At 45.5% G+C, this 20,600-nt stretch overlaps 1 protein-coding gene and 1 non-coding gene across 3 annotated transcripts in view; one reads left to right on the top strand and one right to left on the bottom strand.

The window, feature by feature from the left end:
* Positions 1–10,273, bottom strand: part of LOC115315757 (ankyrin-1) — a 59,829-nt gene extending 49,556 nt beyond the window's left edge. The window contains exons 1-4 of one of the 2 annotated variants that reach the window (XM_040502609.1): positions 9,924–10,273; positions 9,158–9,381; positions 4,009–4,258; positions 81–204 (exon numbers count right to left, since the gene is read on the bottom strand). In XM_040502609.1, the coding sequence (XP_040358543.1) occupies positions 81–204; positions 4,009–4,258; positions 9,158–9,381; positions 9,924–10,005 (680 nt within the window). In that variant the 5' untranslated portion in view covers positions 10,006–10,273. The remainder of the gene's footprint in view (positions 1–80; positions 205–4,008; positions 4,259–9,157; positions 9,382–9,923) is intronic. The other variant, XM_040214904.2, reaches the window with a different exon arrangement.
* Trnas-aga lies at positions 8,826–8,907 on the top strand. Its single transcript has one exon. It is a non-coding gene; the product is annotated as a tRNA-Ser (tRNA).
* Positions 10,274–20,600: the final 10,327 nt, after the last annotated feature.

Genomic DNA, 20,600 nt, shown 5'->3' with positions numbered 1-20,600 from the left:
TTTTCCAAGAATTCGTAGACGAGGAATCGAAATTTGGCAGGGAGTCTCCAGCCCCAGGGGCCAATCAGGAGGCTGCTCACCTGTTTTTCGAGTTGACCCTGCTTCCAGCCTTGAGCAGCATGTGAGTGACCTCTTCGTGACCTCCTGTGACGGCCAGCTGGAGAGGGGTCACGTTGTCGCTGTCCGAGACGTTGATCCTGCAGCCTGGCGACAAAGACGCCATGCACTCGTCTTAGTTCGGCGCAAAAAAGCACCAAATGCACGTAAAGATAGATTTGATAGAAAAATACACAGCAAAAACTTCAGTCTAGTTATACACAGACTGAGAAAGTTTTCGGACTCCCTGAGAGATGTTCTTTCATAGTAGGTGGTTATGTGTAGCTGCAATGGGGTCGCTCACACTCAAAACAAGAATTCGTGATCCAGACTTTACATGTACTGTCCCATTGTATAATTCACAGTTTTTTCTTAAATATTTTTCTTGGTGCGTCTTATACTGATAATGACAAAAAAGTCTTTATGTACGACAAAGGTAATTTTGAAGCTATAGAGAAAGGGCTGACTGAATCTTTCGAAGATTTCGAGTTTTTCGCTCTAGAAAACAGTGTAGACGATACATGGGAACTTTTCAAGACTCGTTTGTTGGAATTAATAGGAAAATATGTTCCCAATGAAATAATACGTGCAAAAGCAATGAATGATAAGCCCTGGATGACAGCTGCCGTAAAAGAGGTGATAAAAAAGCGCAGATGTGGGTATAAAAATTATAAATTACACCCATGCATATCGGCAGCCGCAGAGCTAGAGAAACTGAATGTAACCTATAAGGAAGCTATTACCACTGCAAAACGCGAGTATTTTCATAAACTTTTCAATGGCATGCGACTTAGTAGCAAGGAATTTTGGGAATACCTCAGAAAGACGCGCAAGGAGAAGATGGAAATTCCAAATATATTATACCTTGGGGAGGTAATTGAAGGAAGTTACAAAAAATCAAGCTGTTTTAATACATACTTCCAGTCTATTTTTGCCTCTAGCGTCAGAACTCATTCATAGCCCTCCCCTCCCCTCCCCTCCCTCCTCTCCCCCCCCCCCCCCCCCCCCCCCCCTCAATGAACAAGTTGTGAATCAAATGCCTCTGGTCGCCATGAGTGTAGAAGGGATAAAGAAGTGCTTCGATGAGCTTGATATTAAAAAGGCTGTAGGTCCCGATGGTTTGTCACCGGGAGTTTTAAAATTATGCTCGTTTGTTGTGTCTCGCTACTTAGAGATTTTTTTTTCTAAATCGCTAGAACAAAGTGTATTTCCAGGTCAATGGAAGATGACGTGTGTTACGCCAATCCATAAGCACGGATCAAAACACAATGTAGAGAATTATTGCCCCATATCACTGAGCTGCATATGTTGCAATAGTTTGGAGCATATTGTTTATAGTAATGTTGTGAGGCATTTCAATACAAATAGATATTTCTCTTCTACTCAACATGGTTTTAGAAAGGGCCTCTCATGTTCCACACAGCTCGTAGGACTTTATCATGACTTGGTTTCAACTGCTGAGGGAGGAGGAGAAACGCACGCCATCTTTCTTGATTTACGCGAGGCTTTCGATAAAGTGTCTCGCCCTTTGCTGCTACACAAACTGAGCTCCCTTAGCCTCGATGAAAACATATACCGTTGGATTGAAAATTACCTTTCTGGGAGAAAGCAGTGTGTTGTCATAAACGGTGCAAGCTCAGATCTTGTTGATGTGACTTCTGGCGTGCCGCAGGGTTCAGTGCTGGGACCCCCTTTTATTTCTTGTATTTATTAATGACATATCATCGAACATTAACTCGCACATAAGTCTGTTTGTGGACAATTGCGTTCTGTACAGTAGGGTAGACAGTGTTGGTGATTCAGCTTTTTTGCAGTCGGACCTAGATAAAATATTGGATTGGTGCAGGATTTGGGAGTTGGGCTTAAATGTGGAAAAATGTATGCAAGTCACTTTTGGGAGGAAACGTAACCCTGTCCATCATGCTATGTTATTGATGATCCTAAATTGAGTAATAACACTGATGTTAAATATTTGGGGATTACTTTGTCAAGCACCCTTTCTTTTAATGTTCATGTCACTGAAACTGCTAAGAAAGCAAGACGCACTTTAAATTTTCTTATTCAAAATTTACGCGGTGCTCCACAGAAACTAAAAGAGACTGCCTATTGCTGTTCGGTAAGACCTACACTGGAATACGCATGTGTTCTGTGGGATCGCATCAGAAGTACCTTGCAGATAAGTTAAAAAAACTTCAAAACTGTGCGGCGAGATTTGTAACAGGAAATTATAGTAGGAACAAGAGTGTAACAGAGACTAAAAATGTACTTGGTTGGGAGACTTTATTGTGAAGGCGCAAAGATTTTCGATTGAGGGTCTTGCTCGCAATTTTTAATGATATGACTGGTATTGATAAAAGCAACTACATAAAATTACCTAACTACATTTCAAATCGTGTGGATCATACCAGAAAAATAAGGGAAATTTCTTGTAGAACAGATTATAACAAGTTTTCATTTCTTCCACGCACAATTGCTCAGTGGAAACTGTTACCAGAGTCGTTTTTTATTCATAAGGACGTGGGACCATTTATCTCAGGAAATGGTCTTGATTTTTAATGTTGTTTATGTTCAATGTTTATGTATTTTCTTTATTGACAGCCCAGGTTGTATATTTAAGCATTCTGTTTTTATTTTATTGAGCGTATCAATCCATGGGCTGTACCTGCCATAATGCCGAAGTTTTTGGCGCTGCAGGTTTTTTTCTGTAAATACATAAAACAATGCAACCTATATGTGGGTTTCTAAAAAAAAATGTACCATTGCGAACGCCATTTTTCTATGCACCAGCGCCGCCTTTTATAAAGCACCGTAACTACATAGCCATAAGTGTGTTGCACCTTCCAGGAGGCAGTGCTGTCGACGCACTCTTCCACACTCTTCATAGCCGACTCAGAAAGCGAGTTATTTGACAGTTTCCCCAGTATGCCACTTCCCTAAAGCAGCTCTATCTGGATAGCCAAGGCAGTGAGGATAAATCTTTTACAGCATGCGATTGACGTTGCCTAATTCAGCCATAGTTCCGTATTCTTTTGCTTCAGTCCAGTAACACTGAAATGTAAGTGGGCTGGTATACACACACTGCAGAAAATCTTCTCGTGCGTCTTTCTTCGTTTCCATTTGATGAGCACTTTTTTTCTGCCATGCTCTAGCTGCATCACTACATGTAAAAGGGATTGCGGCTAGCTGATCTTGTAGCGGTACCAAAAGAGTGTGTACCAAGGCCACCTATCTGCCTGCGCGTTGATGCTTGCGTCGTCTCTGACTTTGCTCAGGCTAGGCCTAGTAGTCCAAAGCTTGGTTCACAAGTTTCTGGCACGTTGAACTTTCGTTCACTCAGCATGCGTACATCTGAATAAATTTGACTACCTTCTCACTTTGCATGTTTTGTGTCCTTTTGCTAGGGAACACTCGATTGCACCCGCAAGACAGCGCCGTGCTATGGCCATTTCTTGCGAGTCAAAATGTCAAAGTTGTTGCGCGTCAAACAGTATGTGGGAAGTAGCCAATCGTGTGAAGCTCCCATTTCGCGATCTCTATCCGTGTAAAAAGAAAAAAATTTGTGGCGTGAACCAGGCACAAAGCCAGGATTTTGTTTTAGGGGGGGCCCGCCCATGACAAAATGCTGTACGAGGGGGAGGGGGAAAGGAGGCCCCAGCAAGATGGAAGATTTTGGGGAGGGGGGGAGGGGGCCGGGCCCCGTAGGCCCCCCCCCCCCCTTGCTACGTGCCTGGCGTGAACCACGCAAAGAGGTGCGACTTATACAAAAGTGCAACTTGTATACCAACTTTTCTGCAAAAACTGCTCAGTATACGGAAGTGCGACTCATTCGAGGGTGCAACTCACAGTTCGGAAAACACGGTTTGAGAAACGGTCTCCGAGAGATGGACTTTTCGAACAGACGTCCCAGCTCACCGGCCTTGATGAGGAGGTCGAGCACCTCCGGCCTCCCTTGCTGGGCCGCATAGTGGATGGGCATCCGGTCGTAGAAGTCCGGCAGGTTGACGTCCGTCTTGCGACGCAGCGGGGCGAGGCGCCACAGGGACTGGAACAGCCCCAGCCCCCTCTGGTGCGGGTTGTCTCGGTGGTGGGACGAGGCGTCGCGTGGCAGGTAGATGCACGGCAGTGGGTCCTCCTGGAGGCCCGTCTTTCGGGGGGAAACGTCCTGGAGACGGTCCAAGAGGTCGGCCTTAGTCATCTCTAATAAGATGTCTTCCATGTTCACAAGCCACACTGCTCGTACACAGTACAAAAGACGCAATGTTCACCACGGACATGACGACAGGGTTATTTGTAGACGTGCCTCATGGATGTCCAAAGCATGTTTGCTTCGTACATATGTACACTTCGAACTTGTCTGCATGCAGTTTTTATGTGACCATGGTGACAGTGACATCATACGGGGAGGAAACATGCCTCGGACAAAACGTTTGCAGAGTGTCTTCTGTAGGATGTATTAGCAGTGTGACAGTTGCTTCATGATGTAATCGAACAACGGAATCTCCAGAGAAACCCTGGTCTGTTGTAAAGCTGTGAGAAGGAAAGGTTGCGAGGAGGATGCCGTTCAGAAAATATGAGCAGGCGTTCTCAAGACGGAGTTGCGTTTAGCTGAGGCGGTGCAAGTTTTCTTGTTGCAAATCCATTTCCGACGGTGTATTCGCGCGACAAATATCTTTTTTGTGGGGAAAGCCGAGTACCATTTTGAAGGACTACGGTAGGGAAAAGTCGAGAGAAGGAGAAGACGAAACTGAAAATCTGAGCAAGTCCTCGCACACGGCTAACCCGGCAGAGTCTTTCTTTATGTGAATGTGTTTGTGACCTTCGTAAACTCATCCAACAAAACGCAGAAAAGAAAAAAAAAGAATCAGAAGGGCACTTCACAGCTCATTGCTGCTGACCATAACCCTTTTTCAAAAGGAGGAGGACCGGAAACTTTGACGGAACTGTGGATGTTTTATCGTCTGGCCACCGACTCCCAGCAGCTTTCCGCGGGCACCAGGGATTAGCGAGCACCCATGACGCAGCGCGTGTGACCTCAAAACTCTAAGACATTTATTCCTCTTCTCAGAGAAAGGCTCCATCGCACAAATAAGCTAATAACATACTCTTATGACTGCTAGTTCGCCGTACAGTAACTGTATATGCACCACTTGCAGAGCAGAGTAGCGCAGCAGTCTTCTCTTTTTGATCCAAGAATGACACGTTGCAACGGCGGAGTGCAAGTGGTAACCCTCTCCCTCGAAAGCATGTGCTCTACGTGGAGAGCATGGTCGTTGTCTGCTTGTCCTTGGATCATTTTCGAGCATATGACCCCCGCACCGCCAATGAGGAGTTGGTGGCGAAAGAAAAAGGAATGCTACACCTTGGCTCTGCCATCTAGTTACTCTAGTTTACGGCATTGTATCGAAGGTTCCGTGAATACCAGTTAAAGTTGAACAATGCCGCATAATAGACAATATCTGATGAGAAAAGGAATAAGAAGAGGGCAGTATTTAGATGTAGACCTTTGCAGTGTGAAGGTAATAATAACGTCATTGATCTATTATTTTTCAAAACCCCATTAGTGGCTCCCTAAAAGGGGTAGTGCAATGACCTTAGTGTTAAAAAATTTGCAGTGTGTATTTTTTCTTTTTCGTACGGAAGCACAAGTGACCAAAAACACGTCACTTTGGCCCGAAATACAGTCTAATCTCGTTAATTCAAACTCGAGGGGGTCCAAAAATTTGTTTGAATAAAGCAGAGTTTGAATTACCGGGAGTTTCTTCCCATAGAAATGCATAGGATGGGACCAGCATGTTAGTTTGAATTATCCAGAAGTTTGAATTAAGAGAGTTTGAATTAATGAGATTCGACTGTACTGTTATTCCGCCGCGTAATCACAAAGGAAAAAATGAATTGTTTGCCAATCTGCGGCTGCAAATGGCAGATATGGGAACTACAGTGACGTTTCTGGAGGATACGTAGAAGTCAACAAAACGTGTCCCTTTGTACTGCTACAATCGTCATCAGCCCCGTCGAAGATGGCTCACCACGACCGTCGAGGATGCTAATCCTCAAAAAGTCGACAGTCACGGAGGAAGCGACTGGGTTCTCTGAAGAAAGAACCCAATGGGAAACCAGGCAATCCCCCAGAGTGTGTCACTCGAATGACGACTTGGGAAGTTGAAAGAAACTTTGATCCTTGATTTTTTTTTTTTTTCCATTTTTTTTAAATAGAAACTAGCACAGGCAAGAAATTCCGGTTTTCTGTTCTTCTTTCTATAGGTGATGCAAATTAATTCCTGCAGTTAATTGGCCAAAGTCCGAAAATCATTGCACCGCACCTTTAAACCTCAACCAAACAATTTAGTGTCCATAATAAGTGGCGCACGATCTTTGCACGAGCCAGCAGCCACCAGTGTGTGGGAGCACATGCAACGAAAGTGACATCATAGTTCTCGATTCACGCTTAATTAAGATTACCATTTTTTTCATTAATTAAGATGACAGTAAAATCACAATGTATGGGTTTCGGGCCAAAGGAGAATAAGGACAGGCTTTTCATCTCCACAAGTGAAAGCTATGTGCTTATTAGACCAATTGATCGCTTACCTTTTACACCAGACCCCACTGTGGAAATGAAACGCTCGTCATTATTCTCCTCCTTCCTTGGACCCCACACATTTCACTATCATCTTAAGCATGAATGGGGGACTACGACATCAATTTCGTTACGTTTGCTCGTGCCCACCAGCGGCTGCTGGCTCGTGGAAATATTGTGTGCCACTTACTATTGACACTGAAATATTTGGCCGAAGATCTCTTTAAAGGGACCCTGCAGCTATACTGAATTCAAATTTCACTAACTGCATGTACCTATATTCACTCAAAGAACGAGAACAGACACACACGCGCTGTAGACCGGGTGTGTCTTTCAAATGCCTGGGCTCCAGCACATGCTCTGCGCTTTCCTCCGAGCTTTGGCTGCGTGCACGCCCAGGGGGCACGAGACGCATCATTTTAGGTAGGAGGCTCGCGCCGGAGGCAGAGCAACCAAAGCTCCTCCTTACCATTCTCCCTTAATCAGTGACTACAGAAAGGCACGAAACATTTAGGCAAGGATTGTGGAGCAAAAACTGTGGTTTTCCCCACAAAATTCTGAAAATGAGGTGCTGGGTGAATTACCATATAATGTGGCTCGAGCACTGTGTCACCAGCGTGCCTGTGCTAGGTAACAATAAAAGGGTAGGGTGCTACCGGCACGTAAAAGTGAGCACTTTAACATGCTCCCTTTTGCGTGCATTAGGTTTCCCGTGGCCCGGCGAAGGACGTGCTCCCGAAATGCTGCGGCTTTGCTTTTTCTTTTTTTTTCTTCTTCTTTTTGCGCGTATTTTTTTTTATCACACGCTATTATTTTCTGAGGTAACAATCAACTCTTTGGCGCATATTTGAACAATTGGCACGGGTAAGGAAATGACCGAAACCCAATGCCATTCGATGCCCAGCACGTACTGAAGAACAGCCAACCCATGGACCTGACTTCGATGAACATTGGCAGCTGAAGATAGCAAAAGAACACTTGTCAGCTCGTTTAATCCACGAGCCAAAAGAGGACGCACTGAAACACCTCGCAGGCTTCAATATGTCATGATCTGAGTCACTGCTCATTTCGCTAATGAGTTGAGGAAGCAAGTCGGCTCGGGTTCTCAACATTATTTTCTTTACAAATTTACCAATCACTACTTAGTTAGGTCTGGAATATCATTTGATGGCTCCTTTAAATGAACCAATTTAATTTTCATTTCTGACAGCATTAAAAAAGAACACAAGCCACATACCCTCATTAGGATGTGCTATGCACAGCGCAGACCTATGTCAGAGAATGATCCAGCCTTACTCCCAGAGCGGTTCAACTTTCCTCTGCCTTTTGTCAGCAATCACTTTCTCTACAGCATCAATTGAACACTCGACGGTCGCATATCAAATCAAGAATCGAACACAACAAAAAACGGGAGGGGCAACACTATACGCGAGCTGTACACACAAGATTCATGGGTCTTAAACTCTTTGACCTCGAAGACCAGCCATCTTCTTTGACCGATAGCCGAGGAATTGCTCCAGGCATCGGCTCTGATGCCATGAAGCGATGCAGAAGACTACAAGCCTTGCAAACAATAGCGAACGTCCTACATTTTCACGCGGGCAACTTTCTGTGGCATTTCAGAAGCGAAGGGTGTGCATGCACAGCTTTCAGCTCAAGATGCACAAGTGCACAAGCACCCATAGCTTTGACTGCATAGCCACAGAAAGTTGTCTGCCAGTATAGAGTGTGCTCCGTGCATCCCTCGGCGGCTCTGATCTTCTACAATAAAAAATGATTGCATCTCCACGTGGTGAAGGATGTTGATGGGGGCGAAGCTCTGGTGGTGCTGATGATACTGATTTTGTTCATAGGTAGTGCTGATGGTACTCATTTTTTTTTTTATTGCTCATAGATAGTGCTGAGTTCCGGGTTGCATTGGCATGGAATGTGTGGTATGAAACGTGGTTATATACGCATTTGAGCATTTGACCGCAGCGCCCTCTCGTCTATAAACGTTGAGCCAATGCGTGCAAAATTTAACGCGATTATATGCGCATTTGACCGCAGCGCCCTCTCCTGTATAGACGTTGAGCGGCTACATGCAACGTTTCATCCCCGACATCCCCAGCTCTTGAGTTACTACCACATCTCGGATCCCCCTACTCGTCCTGCAGTCGTGGCCGAGTGGTTAAGGCGATGGACTAGAAATCCATTGGGGTTTCCCCGCACAGGTTCGAATCCTGTCGACTGCGCAAACATTTTTTCTTTTTTTAAGAAGACAGATGGGATGGCAATCGATGTGAGCACGGACGCCGGGCAAGGCTAGACCCTAAGGAGCTTCACCCCTAAAAGTGCTTGAAGTAGACGAACATCTCCTCTTGCTGATGAGTTTAAACACTCATCGCCGAGAAAGCGTGAAGCCTCGGAGAACCCTCGACGGTACTTCGGAGAACACCAGAATTCCTGGGAATCCAGTTTGAGGATCCCTGGCACAGATCATACCTCGTCGTTGCTGCGGTTCCAAGCTGCGTCATTGGGACGAAGGAACGCGTCAAGGGTGTCGTCCAAAGAGTAAGGATCCTCAGGCCCAGCCGAGTACTCGCTGTCATCGGCCGGGAAAAAATCCTCAGCGTGCAGCAAGACCTTCAACACTTCCAGGTTGCCAATCTGTACGGCTTGGCCCAGCAACGTGTAGCCCGACTGGACGAGCGTGTTGACACGAATGCCTATCGGAACGAGAAAGAATAATGATTTAGTTAGAGCAACCTAAACTCTCTAGAATGAACTCAAAACGATGTTATCTATAGTCGGGTGCAGGTTAAGAACAGCAGGTCAAGCTCCGCCCCCACGAAGGCCCTTTCTCTTTTTACTCAAGCACAGCGAACGCTGGAATGAAGGCGAGTGGAGGGGAGCAAACCACCAATCGTGGAGAGCTCTGTGCGATTGGTCTGTCCTTCTTCTCTAGACCTGCAGCAGAATAACGTTTTTAGCCAGACTGATCGACTAAGGACCTGTCAGGCCCGAAACGCTTCTGCACCATCTCCACTGCTGTCTCCCCACCCCAACAACTAAGGCCAGGATTGTTTGACCATATTACTTAAAAAACCTTGTTTTTTTCAATCCAGGTTAGGCCATCCAATTTCAACAAGCCACTAAGCATCTTTCAAACAGCTGAGTGGACGACCAAGTTGACCGTTCGTTCCGATTTGCGACAAAGAATTGAAGATACGATATGTGCGCCTCAGTTCGAAGGCGCACGTCTACGTACCTTCCCGAAGAAGAGCTTTGACGTTTTCGACATCACTACGTGTGACTGCTTCGTACATAAAGTCGCCTAGCTCGGATGACATGTCGCATCCGAGATGGAAGCACTCTCGAGTCTGCGGTTTAGTCACTCGCCGGAATCAAATGCACTGCGCGCAGACGAAGAGATGGGATTATCGGGAATGCGTATCAGTTTTAAGAAGCCTCAACCAGTCATTGGCAGTGATATGCGAGTAAGCGTTAGTCTCGATCATCTCGCCGATTGTCTTCAAGGATTGAAAGCCGCGAGAGAAGATACAAGCAGCGGGGCAGCGGTTCAGCGACAGCAGAGACGGAAATGGATCGGATTGGATTGGAATGGATTGAACTAATCTAGCTTTCATTTCTCCGTTGGCTGAGATCAGATCATCAGAGATACAACTCAGTTGGTTGTGGATATTTGAATAAAAGAGGTGCTTTTAGTAAATAAAAAACTAAACGTTATACGTGAATTAACGAAATTAAGTGTAATATGTGTAATATGTTATATTATTGAATAAATTATTATCACTCATGTTCGTACTGTTTTTGTTTTCTTTTTTTTTTTTTCGGTTTCGTTTCGACGCGTTGGAGTAAGATTCCGAGATAGCCGTCCATAAAATGACATATTTCAGTAGCAACACGTCGCCCGTTTCATCCGTCATGTGCCTGGCGCTTATTTCATGTAATCTTACCATGGCATATATTACCCCGAAACCGTGATACAATTTTATAATTTTTTTCAGGTTATTTTACACTGATAATAACCTGCTTAGGTTGCACTGAAGTCGATTCTGAGATCGTTTTTTTGTGGTGACAACTCAATTTAGACGCTCTAAGCATCCCGAAAAATTCGAAATCACAATCGTGCGTAGCTTATTTTTTCGTTAAAAGCGTGTTCAAAGGTCGCGACGCGCACTTTTTGGGAAGAATTTTCTTCCGAGTGAAGTGGTCGACGAAGGGCGTTTGTCGGCGAGTTGCAAGCGAGATCTTCGCCCGTGGAGAAAAAGAGGAGTTTAATCTAAATGTGCACCGACCAGACTCTCTTCGAAACGAGTTATAATAAAATCATTTGGAATCTGAATTTAACTATTTCCATAAATCCCTGCATGCTATACGGCGCGCGTTGCAATCTGGGAACTTAACCAAGGAGCTATTGGTGTAATCTGAGCTAGTTGGTTACTCATTATGAAAAAACCAGCTGAACTAAGGAAAAGGTAGAGATAGAAAGAAAGACACCCGATCGCTGGACTACCAACCTCCTCTTCATCCTCTTCCTCTCCTTCTGCATAATTCACTTCGCCGGGGCACCTATCTGCGCATTGCCGAGCATGCAAGTGCACGGCGAAGCTCGCGCAAGTTAACATCGTAACACGCCACAAAAGCCAGCTCGCGCGGGAGATGTTAGAAGCTGCTGCCATAGAAGAAAAAGGAGATGGGTGTGTTAGTGCACCTTCAATCACCTTGTTGCGCACCGAAAAACTATTTCTCCGAGGGGGTCAACATCTTGTAAAATAAAACGTAAAACAAAGGGGAAAAGGGGGGAACGAAGTGAATTAGGCAGAAGGAGAGGAAGAGGATGAAGAGGAGGTTTATATATAAAAACAGTTGGTAGTCCAGCGATCGGGTGTCTTTCTTTCTATCTCTACCTTTTCCTTAGTTCAGCTGGTTTTTTCATAATAACCAAGGAGCAGTGGCATGGTTTCGGTTTCGATCGACACGTCGACAAGAGATTATACTTATTTATTTATTTATTTATACATACCCTCAATGCCTCGGGGGCGTTATAGAGGGGAGTGGGTCAGTACAAGTGGTTTTGAAGGGCTAGTCGGAATTGCTTGGAGTCGGTATAGGCCCGTAGCTCTCAAGTTTTGAGCAGCGCTCCAGGCGAGCAAAATAGAATGTTTGGCTCGCGTTTCGAACGAGCGACATCACGCTTCCCCACTACAGTTTTTTCTACTCCGTTCCATTCTTAGTGCCAGCGTAGCAGAGGCTACAAGAGCGAGCTGCGAGCTTGCAGTGTCCCTTCCAAGCACGCGCGCTCGTGCAGTGCGAGCATCGTTCGGGAGAACATGTTTTTGCAAGTAGCTTCAGCTTCGCTATCACGTAAAGTGAAACATATGGGCTCATGGTAGCTATGAAAGAACGCAATAAAACGATAATGCTGAATGGGACGCTCAGGCCACGAGGTGCATGATTCTTTTTTTTATTTTAGTTTTTCTTTTTTTTAGGCGTTTTGTTATCGCGCGTCCACAGATGCTGACAGATGCTTGCATTCGAACGTGGCACGTGCAAAATCGAACGTTACAGCGCCGCCTGGATAGTGCTGCCAGCATAACATGGACGCGTCTTGCAGACGCGCTGGCGCCCCCTGCCCCAGAGCAACGGGTCTATGGCGTCCGGGAGGTCATTCCAGTCCACAACTGCTTCAGGGATGAGGGAATGCTGGTGTGCTTCACTTGATGACTTGGGACGGGCGATCTTGCATGAATGGTCTAATCTTGATGATATGTAGGTGGGCGGGTTCAGAAGAGATATTTTCAAGAAAGGTGTGTAGAAGACTTTATGAAGAAGAGAAAGGCGGGAAATTCGACGGCGGGAGGAAAGTAGAGGAAGATTAAGACGAGACTTCATTGATGACACACTTGAGGTACGAGAATAGTCATTAAAAATAAAGCGAGCAGCACGGTTCTGAACGGATTCAATGGAGTCTGTTAAATTTTTCTGATGAGGATGCCAGATGGAGGACGCATATTCTAATTTAGGCCTAACAATAGTGGTGTACAAAATACGTTTTAGGTTTTCAGGTGAGGATCTAAAGTTTCGGCGAATGTAGCCTAGAGAGCGGTTTGCTGAGGATATAATTGTTTTAATATGAGTATGCCATGATAGATTAGGTGTGAGATTCAAGCCTAAGTATTTGTATTGGTTAGTATAATCAATGGGGACAGAGTTCAAAAGAAGTACAGGATAGCTAGGTGATTGACAATGAACGAGAAAAGCACATGCATTGACATTTGTTTAAGGACATGCGCCATGTGTTACACCATTCAGAAATTTTATAAATGTCGCCTTGAAGCGTTACAGTATCATCTGTAGAGGTTATCTTACGATAGATTACACAATCATCGGCAAAAAGCCGCACAGTGGAAGAGATGTTGAGAGGAAGATCATTAATATATATTAGGAAGAGTAATGGGCCGAGTACTGTCCCCTGGGGGACACCAGAAGAAACAGAGCACAGGGAGGATTTGGTGTGGTTAGCATAAACAAACTGACGACGTTGAAGAAGGAATGATTCGATCCATTTTAGTATGTTAGGGTCAATTTTTAGCATAGAAAGTTTCAGCAGAAGGAGGTTATGTGGCACTTTGTCAAAGGCTTTGGCGAAATCCAGAAATACAGCACTAGTGGGGTAGCCGGAGTCAAGGTTTAGGTGAAGGTCATTAGTAAGAAATAGGAGCTGCGTTTCACAAGAAAAGTTGCGGCGGAAACCGTGCTGCGCGTTGCTAAAAAAGGAGTTGTTTTCGAGGAAATCAAACAGATGCGTGAAAATGATATGCTCCATGATCTTAGATGGGATGCAAGTAAGAGATATAGGCCTGTAGTTGAGGGGAGAAGACTTACTGCCGCTTTTGTGGACCGGAATGACCTTGCCGATTTTCCAGTCCCCAGGCACCACCCCCGACTCCAAAGACTGCTGAAATATCTTGGTTAGAAATAAACTACAAGACAGGCTAGTGTTACGTAATATTTTAGTGTTTATATTGTCAACCCCAGAGGACGACGAGACCTTTAATGAGTTAATAATTTGAGATACACCATTAAATTCTACAAAAACAGGGTCCATTGGAAAATAATCAGCAGGAACGTGACCAGGTAAAAAGTCGGTAGAAATAGGTGTAAACACATTGCAAAAAACATCATTAAACACAGCTGCACACTGATCATCTGGCACAACTTCACCCGAGCCGTTAAAAATCTTTGGTAAAGTGTGGTCTTTTGAGTTAACAATACTCCAGAAACGACGAGGGTTGTTAAGTAATATTGAAGGGAGCGTCTGCTGAGAGTACACGCTTTTGCACTCTTGCAGTTTCATTTTGTAGTTATGTTCACAATTTTTATATTTGGACCATGACTCAGGAGTATCATCACGCTTAGCAGCACGGAAAAGCCTTTTCTTTTTGTTACAGAGAGACCTAAGCTGTCGATTGAACCATGGTTTCGCCGAGGAAGGCCTGAGGTATTTGAATGGGATATGAATGTTAACAAGTTCATCTAACTTGTTTTTAAATAAGTTCCAATTCTCGTTAACATCTCGAGAACCAAAATTATTTAAGAAAAAAGAGAAATAGTCACACAACGCTCGGTTTATTTCTTCGTAATTCCCTTTGTCGTATAGCAATATTTTCTTTCCTGAACGAACAATTTTTGCAGTTTCAACTTTTATGTAAGAATGAATTGATTTGTGGTCACTGATGCCGTCCAAGAATACCAAAGGCGTTGGAAATAATTCAGGGTGAGAAGTAAGAACAAGATCTAAAATGTTTGAACAGGAATGAGAGACTCGCGTAGGAAGGGAAACTATCTGAGAAAGATTGAAATCTAAAACGACGTCAATAAATTGTTGACAAACACTGGAGTTTTTAGAGCAGACAGGAGTTGGGTCGTTCCAATTAATGCACGGAAAGTTAAAATCGCCAAATAAAAGTATGGGATAGGTTGGATATTCTTTTGAAAGTAATGACAATTCATCGTGAAGAAGGCTTGAGAACGAGTGTGACGCGTCAGGAGGACGGTAACAAACACCAACCAAGACAGACCTAAAACTGCATTGTAAGCAGACCCAAACTATTTCAAGCTGTGAATGATTAGAAACAACTCTGCTAGGTATCTTTTTATCTACGGCTATAAGAACGCCACCACCGCGTCGTTGCTGTCGATCGAGACGATAGATAATGAAATTAGGGTGATCAGGCAGTACTTCACTATCAGTGACTTGAGGAGTTAACCACGTCTCGGTCAGCAAGATTATTTTGGCGCTGCAAGACGAGATAATGGTACTTAGCTCATCACATTTAGATAGAACGCTTCGAGCATTGGCATATAAAAAACTGATGCCCTCATACGAGCCTAATCTGCTGTTTCGAACACTCCCCGCCTTGCGCTATCGCTGAAGTTCAGTTACTAACTTAGAATGGTGGTCGTAGGTATATGTCTTTGGACCGATCAAAAGTTTATCGAAGCGTAGTTTGAATGGGGAAGTTTGTTGTTTGGCATATACGAGCAACGCCTTCCTTGCGGTGCGAACAGTTGGTGAATAATCCTCAGATAATGAAAAGGGTGTACCTTTTAGTTTCGAGGCGGAAAAAAGTAGCTGGTTTTTCATTTTGAAAGACAAGAATTTCACAATGATGGGCCTTGTTTTCCCTTGACGGAAAGCACCAAGGCGGTGCGCACGCTCAACATGCGAGCTATCAACTGCGACGCCCAAGTTGCCCTTCGCAAGGTCGAGTGCTTTCTGTTCAGAAATTTGTTGAGACTCGCTAGGAGCATCAGGGATACCGTAAAACAACAAGTTTGAACGACGCGAACGGTTCTCTAAGTCGTCTATGCGAGCAAGCAAGGTTGATGTTGCAGCACTCAGCTCAGACGTCACAACCTGTAGCTCATTAATGTCATGCTTAACTTCAGCAATGATAGATACATCCTTTTCAATTGAAGTAACCCGATTAGAAAGAGAAGACAGAGCGGTATCAAGGCTTTGTTGTTTCTCTAAGATATGTTTTATGTCGACCTTGATGTTTTTCTGTCCAGCTTCAAGTATAGTTGATTTGGATTCAATGGTTTGTAGCATAACAAACATGTCATTTAACTGCCTTTGTTCAGAGGCAGACAGGGGTCCCGGATTGGTTTCCACATCACCACACTGCAGTAGCAGTGCCTTAAGCATACAAAAACAATCAGTGACAGATACAATAAGCACTCCGGGGCATGGGAGCAGAAGAAGGTACACGTTGCTAGTTCGCTTAGTATGTAGGGAGAAACGTTTACAGACCTGTACGAAAACGAGCATGTCCTGGTTAAGCGTCAGCATTACGCTTGCGCTCCCATGCCCACTGGCGCGGCGACGCTCTGGCACCTCCTTTTGTAGGCCCATCGAAGGGTATTGTGGGAGTGACGACAGGGGTGGTAGCGCTGTATCCGCAAAGAAGGCGCTCCATGAAACAGCTGACGGGCCCTCCAATCCAGAAGACGATAAGGGTGATCCCGGACTGTCGATGACGTTGTTGGTCGGGGCAGCGATGACGGTTCCAGGAATGAGTCCGACCAAGACGAAAAACGGGAGCTGTACGAAAACGAGCATGTCCTGGTTAAGCGTCAGCATTAAGGCCCGTTCACACTCTTGCAACCGAGTACGACCGAGAGAGACCAAACCGGTTTTTAAGCCTCTTGCGATCTCTTAGGACCAGCTCCGCTCAGCGCATCCGGTCTCAAGAAGTCTTTCTCGGTCGTACTCGGTTGCAAGAGTGTGAACGCGCCTTTACGCTTGCGCTCCCATGCTCACACAGAGCGTGGGCTATAAACGGCCGTTATATCATGTTTTCTGGTTCCGAAAGCGTCATCTGTGGTCTCTAAACTAACCTAAATGGCCAGACCTCGAAGCTTTAGCACAAGCCCGAGACGTATAGGCCTCCTGCACTGAAGCTTTGAACAAACCGTAGCGCCCTCATTTTGGGTAGTACAAGCTCACCTGATTAAGCATAGCACTACTCATGGCACATTTGTCGAGCTTTTTCAGTTCTATGTGGTGCTAAAGAACGAAAAAACACCTTTGGACGACAGAAATCGGCCAAACTCAACGTTGCAAGAGAATCGAAAGTGCCTAATTCATGACACCACCGCTAGGGCACGCGTCTCTTATCTCTGGGTGGTGACGTCACAGCACCTGTGTCACGACGCTTTAATTTTTTTTTTCTTTTTGATGTCTACTTTGGAACGCGTGAAACGGCCTCTCTTGGCTCACGCTCTCAGCGTCTTAGCTTTGACGGCGTTCGAATTTTTGTTCTGTGTTTGTATTTTCATCGTGATCTCGCGCTCCGCACCAGAGCAGGCACGCTTCTGCATGCGTGCCAGTTTGAGACGCTAAAATTTGTACTACCCAAAACAAGTCCTAACAAGTCCCATTCTCAGCACCCTCTGGGCAGCGCAGGAGGCCCATAGCAATTGTACGCATGCTTGTTGCCTTTCTGTTAGCGTTTCGAGGCATGTAGAAGAACCAATGCTGGGAATCTCGACGCTGCGAAGGTCGGAGATCTTGCTTGTGTACGAACCAACAAGCTGTAGCAACCAATAAGTATGCATACACCGAGCTCGCGCCTTTACATTAGTGTTGTTGATCAGAAGTTTGTTTGTTTCGTGCGTCCATAGACGAAATATAACTTTTCGCAATTACTGTTTTTCTTAATACGCCGGAGTACGCGAGGTAAAACTCGGAGGCGCCATTGAAAAGCTCTATTTGAGCACACTTCTCATCTCTTATCTGTACTGCCCCGAAGCACTGCACGAAGTGAACTCCCCACCCGCTTGCAATCCACTAATATTTAACATCGCGTATGCGCATAAAGTTATCCCGCCAATCATATGGGCACATTCGCACATACAAACCGTTTTAAGAAAGCAAAAGTCGAGCACTTGTGAAAAGAATGTTGCACCGTTCGCCGGAAGTGCGCCGGAAGGGCATGAACCCCTATGCGGTGCGCCAAACGAACGAAATTATTCAGAGCGCATTAGACGGTTGCTAATGGCCATAATATTTGTTATGTGTTTGCTTTCTTCCTGACTGAGTATGCCGAGATAAATTCAGAGACACCGTTCAGGCACAGATCTTGGGCGTCAGAAAAAGCTCATCCAAAAAGGCTTAGCGAGAAGTAGGGGACGCTTGCCGATCTCAGCGATTGCGAAAACTTAATCTTGTATCAGCATAAAATTTGAGTGTGAGATATGTGATGACACGAGGAAGACATCATAGTAACTTTTGTGCAGTAGTGAGGTCGAATTTATACTACAACAAAATGTCGGTGCTTATTTTATGGTCTATATGGTGTTCAAAGGAGCAGTATCACATCGAACACACGAATATCTTGTTAAAAATCTTGTTAAAAAAGTCACGAAACGGAATTTTAAAACGAATTAAACGATTAGCAAAGAACACCTGGTGGATGTCGCTAACGCCTCGTTTGTAATGCCCGTCTAGGAACCTTAACAGCTGTAGTGACGGTGAGTGTCTCGCCTCCGGCCACGACGAGAGACGAGGGGAAGGAGGAGCTCCCCTCTTCCCGAGAATCCCTTTTGTGTGTTCCAGAAGTAGCTATTGTCCCCCTACAAGATTATAAAAGATTAACCCGTCGCTCAAAATTCGTACAAAAGCAGCCGCTTCGGTGGCTGGAACGACTAGGCCATCCCCTCGACGTCAGCCTCGCTGACGTCGAGGGGATGGCCTAGTCGTCCAGCCACCATCGCTTTGCTCGTCCCGAGACGACCTACGTCACGATTGCGTCGGATATCACGTGCTCCAAGCTGGGCCTTCTCCGAGCGCTTGCTAGAGTGGGCCGTTTATAACAAAAAGTACAGCCACCAGGCTCAAAATACAAACGTGCGATTGTCATTTACGGATTTGTGGATCATATTCAACCTATTCTTGAACACGGCGGATATATTTCAAACTTTGTTGAGGTATCCCTTTAAAAGTTCATGCGCCAACGTTGGGCTCAACTTTGATACTCCTGTGAGGATGCGGCTTGCTTTCTGCCCAATGAAGTAACAAGAAGCGAACGTTTGGCAAACAAAATACGTGTAGGGCTCAAGGTGACCAAATTGCAGTTGTAGTTCACTGGTACTAGACGGGATTACTGACATTGAGCTCAAAGATGCGTACGCACGCACAATATCCGGTGTTTCGGGAACCAAGGAAAATGCCCGGTCTTCGTTTTCTATCGCTCGAGAATGAGTGCATTGTACAGGGTGTCACAAAAGAAAATTTACACGGTCTTTTTTACCGCAAAAATAAACTAGGCATCGCCGAACGCTCATTCTCCGCCCAAAGGTAGAGCTAGAGGTCACAACCAGATGCCAAAGTTTCAGCCCGATCCGATAACTTAATCAAAAGTTATAAGTGGTTTTCTGAAAATTTCAATGGGAAAATGGCGGCCGACGGAGTTTTTGAACTCATGGGGCTCCATGGCACCAGAAACCGAAAACAGGCAAAAATGGGCTCCATTTTCCCATTGAACGTTTCAGAAAATCACTTATAACTTTTGATTAAGTTATCGGATCGGGCTGAAACTTTGGCATCTGGTTGTGACCTCTAGCTCTACCTTTGGGCGGAGAATGAGCGTTCGGCGATGAATAGTTTACTTTTGCGGTAAAAAAGACCGTGTAAATTTTCGTTTGTGACACCCTGTACATTCGTAAAAAGTCAGATAATCGAATACGCAAGCAGCGCGTTCGGTCGCGGCGTGAAAACATGAGATGAAGCTGCTTAGTCGATAGAAAACATGATTTCGCTTTGAAGACGGGGACATAGGAAGGACAGACACCACAGAGCCGCTCTGTGGTGTCTGTCCTTCCTATGTCCCCGTCTTCAAAGCGCAATCATGTTTGCTAACGTACCATACCAACTTGCCCAACAATCAGCACTTGCTTAGCCGAAACCGAAACTGAGTGACCAACTCACTGATCTCTATTGTAGTAGGCTGGATCGCGGACCGCGGCCTCGGCAGCTGGGGCCGAGTGTCGCCACCGGCGGCCATTGATTGACACCAGCCAATGCATGGGACTCTATGGGAAGAACGAGAAAAAGTGACGTTTTCCCCTGTTTCTAAGCTGTTGTCGACACTGAAACTTTTCGGATGGTTTTCGATAAGCCCGCCAAATAGCTTGCGTACAAACATTAAAACTGACAGCCGTCGCAGTTCTTCTAAACAAATATTTTGTGGTCGAGAGTGACTCCGCTGTGGTGCAGCTCAATGAGGCGAGAGTTACCTAGAGTTACCGCCGAGTCGGTGGCGGCTTCGTTGAGTAGGGTTTAGCAGACGACAAGCTCGAAGGCTTTGCTACGCGGAATTCGCTCTCTCCCGGAAAGCCGCTGTCGAGCTGGAACTTCTTTGTCATTCATCAACTTCTGGGCTTCCCTGAGGACGGTCTTATTGACGGCAAGCTACTTTGTTTACTCCTCTACGAGAGCAAGCTCGCCAGCTCAGCCGTAGGTGCTCCGGTACGTTTCATTTTTTGATTCGGTGACCGGACGTTTGAGAAATACCAATTCAATCTCCAAACATCCGACATAAGGATCGCAGCGCACCATAAAATACTCGCCTCCGAGCACAGCGTACATGCTTCAGTTTGCTTACTTTTGTGCGTTTCTCCCATAGACCTGCGTGTATTGCCTGGTGTCAAGCAATGGCCGCCGGTGGCGACACCGGCGGGCTCCCGATCCGCGATCCAGCCTACTAAAATTATGGTGCCTGGATCGCGTCTTCGACTGGTGTGTTTAGCGTCCTATCCCGCCCATACATCAAAAGTGGTCCCGATGTGGCAACAAATGACGCGAGTGTCATGCTGTTGCCTGTCGCGATCCTGGCGGTTGGCCGTAGAAATGTTG

Source organism: Ixodes scapularis, unplaced genomic scaffold, assembly GCF_016920785.2.
Source record: "Ixodes scapularis isolate PalLabHiFi unplaced genomic scaffold, ASM1692078v2 PGA_scaffold5__190_contigs__length_132052651, whole genome shotgun sequence".
NCBI lineage: Eukaryota > Metazoa > Arthropoda > Arachnida > Ixodida > Ixodidae > Ixodes > Ixodes scapularis.
Note: the sequence above shows the minus strand (reverse complement) of the source record. Positions and strands in the feature narration are given on the sequence as shown.